General features: G+C 44.7%; 1 protein-coding gene across 1 annotated transcript; it reads right to left on the reverse strand.

Moving 5' to 3' along the window:
• Window positions 1-1898: 1898 nt before the first annotated feature.
• Window positions 1899-11897, reverse strand: LOC136375583 (3 beta-hydroxysteroid dehydrogenase/Delta 5-->4-isomerase-like). The gene is made up of 3 exons (XM_066341185.1): window positions 11696-11897; window positions 6701-6865; window positions 1899-2886 (listed from the first exon to the last, which is right to left on the reverse strand). Exons 1-3 carry the CDS (start codon window positions 11847-11849, stop codon window positions 2072-2074), a joined length of 1134 nt encoding a protein of 377 aa, XP_066197282.1. The 5' UTR covers window positions 11850-11897; the 3' UTR covers window positions 1899-2071.
• Window positions 11898-12582: the final 685 nt, after the last annotated feature.

Below are 12582 nucleotides of genomic sequence, written 5' to 3' on the forward strand. Positions count from 1 at the left end.
CCACTGTCTTCCTGTGAAGGAAAAAAGGGCAAAGAAAACTCCAGCAATGGGAGCTTGCACTTGGGAAAAAGTCACTGAACTCTGGAAGAAAAAAATGTCCTTTATTCTCTCTGGCAGCATCTGTGGACATTTTAGGACCTCTGTTAAACCTGTGGAAAGATGTCCCAGTTTTCTGGTGCGTGTTTTAATACCCCAGCCCTTTGATGTGTGAAGTGACTCCGCCTGTTAAATAGGAGCTTTGCTGCCATTCCCCCTCTTCCTTTCCTGCTCTAATTCCCTGTGCCTGGATTGCCTTTCCTGCTCCTGCTTCAGTGACAGAGCAGCCATGGCTCCACCCACTGCTCAGCAATCACTGACTGTTAGGATGAAATATCATTAGCCTAGAAAAACTATGGATGCTACTGTGTTAAACAGATTTTTGCTTTTCTAAGGATGTGCAGAGAGCGGAATAAATAAAATAAGAGTGTGCATGCAAGGGAAGGGAAGAGGAACAGTGGCCAGGGAAGGGGATGGCGGAGAAGAAAGCACAGAGATCTAAGTGCAGTGTCCCAGCTGCAGGGAGAGGTGAGGCCTGACAGGACCAGCTGATGCTCTGCCAGGGCCTAAAACATCTGCACCCAAAGTGATTGTGGCACTTCCTTCTCTCCCCAAACCTCTCCTGGAAGTCACCCTGTGTTCCTTCAGGATGTTTGATAACGTCACCATGGCAGAAAAGGTGAATCATCACACATCTGAAGGGAGGGAGGGTCAAGCAGATGGAAAGCGAAGCCTCGGCCCCTTGTGGAGGGTCTGTGTCCCCAGACTATGAGTGACAGTTCTGGTGTCTGCTACTGTACTACTTCAGGTCTTACATCGTTAACCAAAGGTGTTACTAAAGCACAGAGTAATGTTTGCACTGGGACTATCCAATGTCTAGGACACCGAATAATTAAACTCAGCACAGACTTCAAGCTGTCAGCATCCCTGGAAATGTGATTTATTTACATTAGTACTGAGTCAGGTAAAATGTTTCTGTTCATGCCATTCAAAACAGAACAGACAAATTCCCATCTTTTGAAGTTGTTTTCAGCAAGTGAGATGTATGCTTAAGAAACAAACACTGGATCACATCTGTTTGTTCAGACAAGATCTGTATTTTTGCCCACAAGTCAAGTTACACATTCTGCAGAAGCCCATGTGGCCACCAGAGAAGCACAGGGACAGCACATGTGTACCTGTCAGCTAAAGTCAGTCTTTGTTCCCTGCTGAAACATGGTAAGAGCGGGATTTTTTTCAGCATTCTTTTTTTTCCTCAATGTTCACAAATGCATTGATTCTGCAGTGGGAACCCCTCAGTGACCAAGGCCATCCTGCAAAATTTTTCTGCCTTTCATTTTCTTGATGTCATTCTGCTGGACACACATCTGATTTATTGCAAAATGAGGGTGGTATAAAAAAGTATTCACCTGACCAAATCTGTCCCTTCTCTCCCTCTACAGTGTCCTAACTAAAACTGCATTGCACTTACATTGTACTTTTGATCTCATGATGCTTACAGTGCTCAAAGTTTGACTGTCAGGTGAACATGAAATGCACAACGCCCTTGAAAAAGCTAACAAGATTTGTCACAGCTTTTGCCATCAGGTGGCTTCTGCCTGCTGCCTGTTTGGTGAGGCTGGCAAACACTGAGTGAATAGGGTGTGGCTGAGCTGTGCACATTTGTGAAGTGTAATCATACTTCTGGGACAAGTTGTGTTTTACAAAAGCCTTGGAGGTGGCGTGGAGTGAAAGAAGAGCTGAAGTGTTCACACCATGGGTGGTGTGGAGTCTTACTAAAATAAGTCTTTGTGCTGCAGAGATGTAGAGGTGGGTGTGGACTATGCAATACAGTTACCCTCATCAGCCTGTACTCAATGAACAAACGAACATTTCACTTTTATTTATTCTGAGGTTGGGGGTTAGGGGTATCAGTGGGCTCTTACACAAAGTATTTATTTATTTAAATGCTTTCTAGTTTGCTGCTGCTGCTCACCCAGCTCTCCTCTGGCTCAAGGCCCTACTTGCTTAGCTGGCTTTCGGGTCCTCTTCAGGCTTAGCCAGTGCTGCTTTGCAAGACCACCCTTCTCTGGGGGATCACGGAGGCAATCCACTCAGCAGTGCCCTGCTTGGCCTCTTCCCACGTGTAGCGGGGCACGTAGCCAAAATCCTGCTGTGCTTTTCTGTAGGAAAAGGTGAAGGGGGTGTTCAGCAGCCTGACCAGGTGCCGGTTGGTGGAGGGGATGTACCTGACAAAGGGCCGCAGCAGGAAGCTCACGATCTCCAGCAGCAGCGAGAAGTAATAGAGCACTGTCAGAGGCATGGGCAGCTGGGGCTCGATCCCAAACCCCAGCTCCTTGGTCAGCTCGTAGTTGAGATCAGCGTAGCTCATGTGAGGGGTGTCATCTGAGATGTAGTAGAACTTGCCCCTGACGTGCTTGGCTTTCTGCGGGGCTCGGAGCGCCTTGGCTGCCTGCAGGTGTGCCCAGGCGATGTTGCCCACGTAGACAGGGTTCACCAGAGCCTCCTTCCTGGAGAAGCGCAGGTAGATGTTCTTGTTCAGCAGGCACTTGTCCAGGTGGCCTTGGAGAAACGGGCAGCCTTCCCCAAAAATGTACATGGATCTCAGGGCACAGGTCATCAGCGTGCCACCATCCCTCAGCACCTGGCCGTCTGCTTTCAGCACAGAGTCCTCTGCCAGTCTCTTGCTTTGGGCATAAGGGAATTTGGATGTGCTCTCATAAACTGTGTCTTCATCACCATTGAAAATGGGGTCACCTTTGCAGTTTGGGCCTGTCACTTCTATGGTACTGGTGTATATGAAGTGCTGGACGTTGCAGCGGACACACGCCTCCAGCAGCAGCTGAGTACCTTCAGAAAACAAACATGAAAGGCAGTCTAGGGCCCCTTAACCAGGAAAAAGTGGGAATTTCAAATCAGAAACAGCAGCTCTGGCCTGAGCTTAGCCAGATCTCCCTCCTTGCAGCTGGAACAATCCTGTCCTGCACAGGGCAGTATATTCAATGACACTGAACCTGCTCTGAATCTGTATTTAAGAAGTATAAGTGCACCTTCCAGAGTTAAACAAGGGTGAATATTTGGTCCTAATTGCATGTTGGGTGGATATGTTTATGCCAAGAATCAAATTTTTGCCCTTCCTTAACTTAACATGAGTACTGACCACAAATTCAGGGACTTGTGCCTCTTGGTTGGATGGGGTTGGCTTAGGGCAGAGAGCCTTCAGAATGTGCCCCTCTCCTTAGGTATCCTCCCTGCTCCATGGAGAAGCCCATGTTTTTTAGGCTTGAGGATGCTCTTGGGTGGTTTGCTAAGAAGGGCCAGAATCAGTATGGGACCTAAATGAGTGCACTCACACTCAGTACAAATCTATCCAGTGTTCAATTAACTAAAGAGAAGGTCTTGAAGAGAAACATGGTAAGCAAGGCACCATAACATCTAGTCAAAGATCATTAAGTGCAATGAGAAAAGAGAGGCTTGTGTATGTGTGCCTCCTATTCTGGCATATTCTGGCTTTTCCTTGCAGTAGTACAGGGTTTCTTACATTTAAAATCCTTTAATGCTTTCATCGGGGCCAGCAGAGGTCAGCTGTTCAAAGTCTTTTAAATAGCCAAGAGGGTTAAACGAGGAAAGCACATTGAAGGGGGAAATAAATACTTCACTAAGTTGTGTTGTTATAGTTGCAATTAGAATCTTCTTTTTCTACCCAGATTTTAGGCAGAAATTGCCTTATTTTTTGTGCATGGTGTAATGAGAGAAATTAAGTGTAAAAAGGCCAATGACTTTGGAAGAGAAGACACAGCTCAAAGACATTTGGAAACATCTTTGGCGAATGAACATTAAACTAAAATGACTGATATGATATCAGAAGAGTGTAGCCTAAAATCCAGGGCGTAAAATCAAAAACCAGCAGTGAGGTACATAAAAGATCTTCCAAGTCTGCTCAGTCTGTTACAGCACAACTGAAGGCAGCACAATGCAGACCAGACTAGTGTGACTGCGACAAATATAATGAATTAAAGAGGTTCAGAAGAGCTGGGAATACTGGCAGAAAAATATAGACTCATTAATGAGTGAAAAAATAGGAAGAATTATCGAACGGAATATTATTAGGGCACTGAAATTCCTCTTTTCAAGCTTGAACAAGAAAAAGAAAGAAATTGAAATAAATGGAAAACAAATCTGAATGAAGCTTTCAGAAAAATTAAGGAAATGCACTAAAAGGAGTCACACAGACAGGAATAAATTGATGTGAAAAATTAGTTCATGCGAGTCACCCTGTTTAGATGACATACAAGCCAGCGTCATCTGGAAAAATATTTTATTATATTATTTTTAAAATAATAGCTTCGTGCCTGCTGACAATACTGTTTAGAAAATGAGGGAAAGTAATCAAATGCAGAAGGTCTTGATGAAATCAAATGAGATAACAAGTTTTAGGAAAAAGCAAACATAAAATTATCTTGACAGTTGGTATCTGCTCAAGATGAATTTCATCCAAATAAAATGTGGTTTATTTGCAAATCAGAATTGTATATAAAAGTTTAAAGATTCCTACATTAATGGGAATCTAAGTATCTTTCATATAGTGTGTAATAAAGTAAATTATTACTGTATTATTTGCTTTATTCAGTGCATGAGTCCCCATGGTTTGCTTGTCCTTCTGGCTGAGGATCTGGTTCCTAGAAGGCATTTTGTCTAGGTTGTAATAATTATTTTCTCAATCCCCTTCCTTTTAAATATTTGCCTCCCTTCCTTCCTAAAAAAATATTTTTATCTGAGATATCGTGTGGAAATGGAGGAAAGCCCTGCATCAAGGCAAATTTAACTTGTTCACTTCTGTCCTGGTTCTTGAGCATCCACATCTGATTCTTGAAACATTAATGTTACACAAGTTCTATTGAAGAAACAAAACTTTCAGCCTGCAAGCCTATGAAGCACATAGCAGTGCCCTGGGTGGTCAGAAAACCAGAAGAACATCAGGATGGAAATGGAAGGAAACAAGGAAGAGAGGACAGCAATATTCACTGACCTCATGGCCAGTTGGCTCTGGGAGCAGGACTGAGGATGGTATTTCATTCTAGCAAATGTTGTCAGCTAATCCTCACTGGCCCAGTGGGCTTTTTTCACCCATAGGCAGACATTGTTGGCAGGGGAGTACTGAGGAGTCAGAGGTAAAGAGCTTTCTGGGTTTGGGACATTTTAATAGTCGTTTGATTTTTTAATTTATTTTTATTTTTATTTTTCCCCATGGAAAAATGTGTTTAAACAGCACATTTTGCTGTGAAAAACCAGACTGTGGCAGGAGTATGGTCATAAAGACAAAGCTTTACAAATTCTCTTTCTGAACTACCAACCATGTATATTTTCATATTACCCAGTGCACAGGTTTCCAGGAACTTGCCTTTCTGCTCTTCCCTCCTGACAGGGGCCTAAGAGGCTGCCCACTGAGCTCTATGTTTTGATCACTGGCAATTTGTGGCTCTGATTGAGCAGAAATGAAAGGGTCTGGAAGCTAATGGTACAGGCAATGAGCCACGCTAAAACAGCTAAAATGCCTTCCCACTGTTTTTAAGGTACATGTGAGAAACAACTTGACTGCCAAGAATTCTCTCTTCCTCTGAACACTGGTGAGCAGCCAATATTGGTGAAAGTGATGCCTGTACAAGTATGTTCCTTATTTCTCTGTGAAGAAGCCCTGTGTCTGTGGCAGACAGGAACAAAGAGCTGAGAAAGTTGTCCATGTAAATAAGAACATCTTCCCCAAGTCTCCCCCAAGCAGTTGAAGCAACACAGCCAGGGAGGGCAGTGTGCATGCGGGTTAGGCAGTACCAGTTCTCTGAATGGCACTGAGGGTTTTGGCATCACAGACAAGGGGTGAAGCTGTTCTTTTAGGAAATACATTTCAACTTTCTTGTAGGTGATTCTGCATGGGCCTTTTCTGAGTTTAAACCTTCTCCCTTCATCTGCTCTTCCATGCAGAATGGGGGTTCCTTAGTGGAAGGGGAAATCCCATCACTGAGTCGCTGAAACCCTTCCCTCCCATAGCTCTGAGTTTGTTTGGGAATTTTAAATTATAAGCTCAAAGTGGGAGGGAGAGCACTTGTTCCTCTCAACTGCCTTCCTGTACACACAGATTTAATGGCAAAGGAAGGAAAATGAGTAAAAGAAGAAGAAAAAAAATAGCAAGGAGAGAGCCACAGGCTCTGGGATGTTATCAGTGCAACACCTCTGTAACTACAGCCAAAGTCTGCAGTACTCGTAAAATTTGAAAAATGTACACAGGCAGGGATACCATGTGGGGTGGGAGAATAAGAACCAATTTCTGAGGTGAGCATTGGGATTGCAGAGGGGAAAGTTCCCCTGAGCATGGGTTTATGACTATCACCACTGAAGGTAGAGCCTGTGCAGGTCTCAGCATGGGCATATGTAAGTGTTGACAAGAATGAATGATCCTGCACTGCCCTGAAGTGGAAGACTGGGTGTGGAGAGGCCCAGAACTTTTTGGGACTGCACAGACATGGGATTTGCACCCCAAGGTATGTCTGTGCAAGATGCAGAACAGCCCATTTAACCTGGCTCAAAACAAACAGGGGTCAGGTGCTCTCTTTCCTGAACAGACAGTGACCATAGATGTGGGTTTGAGAAAGGTGCTTCCCCTGCTCACCTGTGACATTGACTTCCCAGAGCAGCTTCTTCTCGATGAGGCCCAGGGTGTCAATGAGGGAGGCCGTGTGGATGACGAGGGACACCCCCTGGCAGGCACGGTGCAGGAATGTCACATCTCGGATGTCCCCTTCCAGGATTTTCACCTCAGTCTTACCCTTGAACTCTGCAGGAGCAGCAGAAAACAGAGAACAAGACCTTACAGGCACCCTAAGAAGAGCACTGGAAGGAGTGGTGAAGGGCTGGTCCTGCCTGGTGGGTGCTGACTGTCCAGGAACAGCAGGAATATTTTCAGACTGTGAAACAGGAGGCATTTCCCCAGGACTCCAGTGTCAAATGCTAACTACAGTGCTCTAGAGATGTATTTTGCATCACCTACCATAGATCTGGAGCCAAGATTCAACATGTTTCTTTCTATTCTATTTTTTAAAGAGAAATCTTTTCCACTGCTAGCAAGCTTCCTTGAGCTGTGACTGTGTTAAAGTTCACAGAGGAGCAGTTTTAGCTGTGCATGTTCTGTTGGCTGGCTGGCCATAGATGGGTTAACCCAAGCAGACTGAGCAGGCACTGCATGTTCCTGTCTTCAAGCTGATGAATGATCTCTCTCCACCCAGAGGATGTGAGCACAGGGCTGTGTTCATACCTGCTTTCCGCCCCTTTACCTTGCCTGTACTGCACCTCTTCTAATAAATTACATACAATTCTGACATCTTTTTCTTGTACCTTGGCCAGGACTTACAGTGCCTCTCCCAACCCCAGCTCTGGCTCCATTTCAGTGTCTGTGCTGTGGGGTCATTTTCAGCCTGCACTTCTTTCTGGTTCATATCTGAGCTCTCAAGACTGTTCCTCTGAGCTACCTCAGCCCTGCTGGATTAAATCCTGCTTTTTAAGCTCTCTCCCTGCACAGCAGCTGCCGTGTGTGACCCCAGAGGAGCTCCAGGTCTCAGAGCCATCCTTCCCTAAGCTGTGCTGGGTAGAAGGACTCTTTCTGCAGCCCAGAGCTACACAAACCTGAGCCAGCACCAGACAATCACTTGGGAAAACATACAGTCCAAGGCAGTGCTGCTCTCCAGGGAAATCAGCTGGCCTGGCTGCAGCAGTGCCAGAGGAGGGAGCTTTCCCAGCACAGCCCATAGCTCCTGAGGAGGTGGTGCCATTGCAGCGAGTCCTCTGGGAGCCTCTGCTGTCTGTGGCTGCACTAGATGGCTCCCCAGGCACAGCTACCGGGCAGGGAGTCTGCAGCACAGACAGAGCCTCTGTCTTCTTACAGAGTAATCAAATGCCCCCTTTTAGATAAGAGAAGAACCTGATGAATTTGTACAGCCTTTAGCTTCAGACTGAAATCTCATGTATCCTAGTGCTTTGTCACCAACTCCACAGTAGGCAGTATTTCATCCCAAGTCTTTAATATGAAACACTGAGAGAGACAGCTGTTGGATCTGGAACTGAGTGGGAATATATTTTAAAATGGTTTTATCTCATTTTCTCTACAGCCTGCTAAGGATGTAACCCTGTATCAATTTAACAATAATTCTGATGCAACACAATTAAGGGGCTTTTTTTTCCCCCCACTACAAACAGCTGGTCTGAGATTTAAGATTTGTGAAACATTTCCAGAGCTGTTACTAAATCTAGAGTTGCTGCCCTCCCAGCACAGTCATTGCCACATGCTCTCTTCTGCTCCTTTATTTTACAGACTGCATTCATTTCCTAGGACTCCATCTCCAGAAGCTTCACTCTGACCTCTACTTGCACAGAAGCAGAAGTGTCAGACTAGGACTTGGCTTTTTGTTAAGCACCTGGTAGTTAGATTTTCTCTAATAAATACTAGTCTTAGTACTGCCCTTAGGTTGATGTTCTCCGTGAATAAGGCTTTGTGGGATTGTAATAATCCCGAAAACAGACAGAAAAGTTTTCACAACATAAATTCTGACATGTGAACCCTTCAAAGTTATCACAGAGCCCAGGAAGGGGTTAGGAAAATGGAAGGTTTACACCTGCAAATCAAAGCTTTCAGGAAAAGTACAGAAGAAGCCTGTCCCTTTTAAAGCTGATCACAAGAAATCTGCTGTCCAGGTGCTTTATGCCTTGTTTAGGCTGGCAGTTTGTGTGTGTGTGATATGAGTCAGGAAATCTGCTCCTCTGTTCCCTTTTAGCCAGCAGAAATTGCCATGGTAAGCACAATATGGGCCTTGCTCACTTTAGCAGCATCAGCTGCATGTCAGGAATCAGCAGATTGGTCTTGTTTTGCTCGGGGTGAAGAGAAAACTACAGGTGAGCTTGGAAGAAAATAGAGGAAAGAAATTACTGACAGACAGAGGTTTCAGTCTGGGATGGCCAGCAGAGAGAAACTTGATTTCCGTCTACACAAACCATTGCCCAGGCATCAAAAGAACACATGTGGGTAGGTCAGAGGGCAAGAACAAAATAAATTCAAGTCAGGTCTCCATTTTGCATAAAGTGATTATGACAAAGTACCTACTCACTGGGAAAGCTTGTTCTTCTTCACCAGTGGTTTCTGTGTCCTCTGAGTTGTAAGCAAACTCCCTGCTTGCTATGGGTTAGTTTTTGCTTGAAAATGCAACGATTTCTCAATAACACTCAGTGTCCCATTGTGAGCAGTTTTTGACTCAGCAGTAGTCAGACTATTTGCCTTAAACTTGAGAACAACAAAGGAGCTTTGATTTCTCTAGAAGTGCCAATGCAATAGTGAACAACAACAATATATTAAAAAAAAAAAAAAAAAAAAAAAAAAAAAAAAAAAAAAAAAAAAGATTGTGTAAGTGGAAGCACAGGAAAAGCAGAAAGATAAATCTGACATGGAGATGGGAAGTAAGAAACCCAGGGCACCAAATTTCAACGTGATGTTGATCCTCAGCCACACAATGTAACTGGGTAGGCTCCAGCTCACAGCACTTGGCATTGACTGGATCATCCCGGACTCCCTGGGGCTGTGGAAGACCACAGATGCCACTGTCCTATGGAGACTGAGTGTGATGGTCAAGCTTTCAGCATGAAAGTTGTTTGGACAAAAGAGGACTGTCCCTGAGGTTTTTCTGGCACAAAGACCTGTGCACATACTTTTCTGGCTTACTACCCACAGCCCTGAGTCTGCAAAGATATTGCAACTGCAAGGTGCTCAAGAGATTAATGAGGAAAAAACCCATTCAGCTCTGCTCCTGGATGATCCAGAAATCCAGATAACATCTGCTAGCAAGTAAAAGTCCCTGTAGTAAAAATAATGCAGGTCAGAAGACTCCAGCCCCACCCACATGTTTTGTAGCAGCCCTGCACTTGGAATAGGAGTCACTGTGATAGAGAAGGGGTTGAAAGGAAATGGCAGAGAAATATTTCGGGTAGTCCTGAGCCCAGGGACTGGCAGGACTCTAGAAGAAATGTAGCCACAAGGGCTGATACTGACAGAGGAGCTGCCAGTCAAAGTGCAGGGGTGCAAATCTCTTTAAACACATCTGGAATGTCAGCCTATGGTCCCTACTACCTGTTTATGGGGAAGAAAAGGCTTTGGTTACTGCTTTTTCCCTACCTCCTGTGCTGCTCAGATAGGCAGAAGAATGTTAACAGAATAGGAGAGGGGCTGTGTGGGCAGTGCTTCATGGAAGAAGAAGGGAGGGTAAGGAAAGATGGCATAGAGCTTGCCTATTAACAAAAAATAAAACATCAAAACGTTTGCTGCAGCTCAGCCAAGACTGTGCCCACACAAACAATTGTTTTCACTCCCCAGGATGCTCATTAACCCCACAAAGCTCTCCTGGCCCAAAGCAGTGTAGATGCCTCTGCACTGCTGCATCAGTGCTAAACCACACACACTCCTGCTGCTTCAGCCTCTACTCTAGCTGCAGGTTTTGGGTTTGTTTCTGTGGAAACTCTCTGGAAACCAGAGCAGGAAAGGCTGCTGTAATGGTCAGGGGCATTTAGAAATCCTCAGTGAAATGCTGAGCCAGATTTAATGGAGAAGAAGTTTGAGTTGTGTAAAACCATGATAAAAGCTTGTGCAATTTGTACCAGGTTTATTGTGCACTGTTGCTATTCCTTGATGACACTTTAATGCTCTATAGAGTGATTGAGGCTCTTCAGCAAATCCTATGGACATATTCCTTAAGGGTTCCTAAATAGTTTCCTGCACAGAGGAAGTGGAGTCTTGCAATGAAGATGTGATGGAGGAAGTTATTGTTAAGTAAACATAATGTAAGGACTTATGAACCTGACTGAATTTAGGCCCCCTATGTGCCTTTTTATAGACGTGCTCAGTATCTCAATAAACGACATTTAAAATAAAACACTCTGAGCTGCTTTCCCTGCCCCAGACTGTTTCTGACACTGGGCACATCACTCGCTTGTGCTGTCTCCAACCCATTCAAGAAGCCAGAGTTCTGCCTTGCACTTTGCAAATGGGTTCTGTCTATTCTGTCTAGCATTTGCTTAAACAGGAAACTCCAATTATGTTATTAACAAAAGCAGTTTAAAAAATACTTCACCAGTGCTCTGAGCCAGAAGATCACTATTAATCAAATTAATCATAGGTTAAAGAAAACCATTAGAATTTTCACCCACAACTTTGTCACTGCCTTTGCTGTCTGGCACACCAGAGCCCAGCACAGCATGTTCTGGATATCTCTGCCCTCCCACCCAGTACACCAATGCTTGAATGTTCCTTTCCCCCAAGAAGAAGTGTGAGATTTTTTTGCATTAATTTTGCTCTGTGTGTTTTGTTTTAAGAGAAGTCAGGTTGAAGACAGCGTGTTTACTGCATGAACAGTATATAGAAGCCTCAGGGCCGGATAAAAACCCTCTTGTTTTCACATTTTACATCTGATTTCTGTGCTGGAGGGAGAGGGAGGGATAAAGAAAAGCTTTCTTGAGATAAAACCTCTATCTGCAAAATTGGTTTGGATGAGAGTTAAAGGCTTCCAAGCTACCCATGAGGTACAGCAACACCTGCAGCTTCAACACACATTCCCCATGAAATGGCACTTACTTTCAAATCTCCCGAGTGTCTCATCACTGAAGGCTTTGTCCAGCAGCCGCACCTCAGCCAGGGCCTCCTCTTCTTCCAGCAGCAAGCCCACAATCCTCTGGCCCAGAAATCCTCCTGCTCCTGTCACCAGGCAGCTCACCCCGGCCAGGGACATTGCTCTGGGTCCCTCCTCGATGTGAGCTCGCTGTCTCTTGAGCTTGGTTCTCTTGCTGCCTGAGGGAACGAACATATGACATCAACCTCAGGAGATTACAGATCAAAGGGTGTTACCAGAAGGAGAGACTACTGAAAAACAGACTTTAATCCCTACACTGAACAATTTTTAAGCATGTGTTACTTTTGCCAGCTATTCCTATTCAGAAGTAGTCTACATATTTTCTTTCCATGCAAAGAAAACATTCTTACAAATCACTACAAACCAATTCAATTAACAAATCTGAAAATGCTCAAAATCAACTCCAATGCCAAACAAACCCCACAGAAGTCAGCCTTCAGTCTCGGTTCCACCTCTCTAGAACTCAGAAGACTGTGGGGGAGATTTGCCTGTATTTATATCCTGCAGGGCACCACCTCGGTCGTTTTGCTCCCCTCCCTCTTGAGCGCCTCCTTTGCTGCAAAAGAATGTGATGCTTCCACACCACTCCCACCGAAGAGGAAGGCTCTGGATGCAGTGAGGTCTGAGCCTAGATGTGGTCTGGCATCCCTAAATCCCCAGAGAATAAACCCTCATGTTCATAATTCCCTCTAGCTGCACTTGCTGTGTAATACAGTGCCAATATTGTGCCAATATTGAAGGTAGGCAGAATTCAAATTAAATGTAAATAGCAGGACAAGCAATTTAGAGTGGTTTGAGGTGTGGACTCTGCTGTTTTATATTTTCTAGATAC

Source organism: Sylvia atricapilla, chromosome 2 (genome assembly GCF_009819655.1).
Source record: "Sylvia atricapilla isolate bSylAtr1 chromosome 2, bSylAtr1.pri, whole genome shotgun sequence".
NCBI classification, from domain to species: Eukaryota; Metazoa; Chordata; class Aves; order Passeriformes; family Sylviidae; genus Sylvia; species Sylvia atricapilla.

Bases quoted from the DNA above. Each gene is read 5' to 3' on its own strand.
- LOC136375583 (XM_066341185.1), bottom strand. From the start codon at position 11,849: ATGTCCCTGGCCGGGGTGAGCTGCCTGGTGACAGGAGCAGGAGGATTT. The intron at 6,866-11,695 runs GTAAGTGCCATT...CTGCTCCTGCAG, and splicing joins GACACTCGGGAGATTTGAAA to AGTTCAAGGGTAAGACTGAG. The intron at 2,887-6,700 runs GTGAGCAGGGGA...TGTTTTCTGAAG, and splicing joins CTGGGAAGTCAATGTCACAG to GTACTCAGCTGCTGCTGGAG.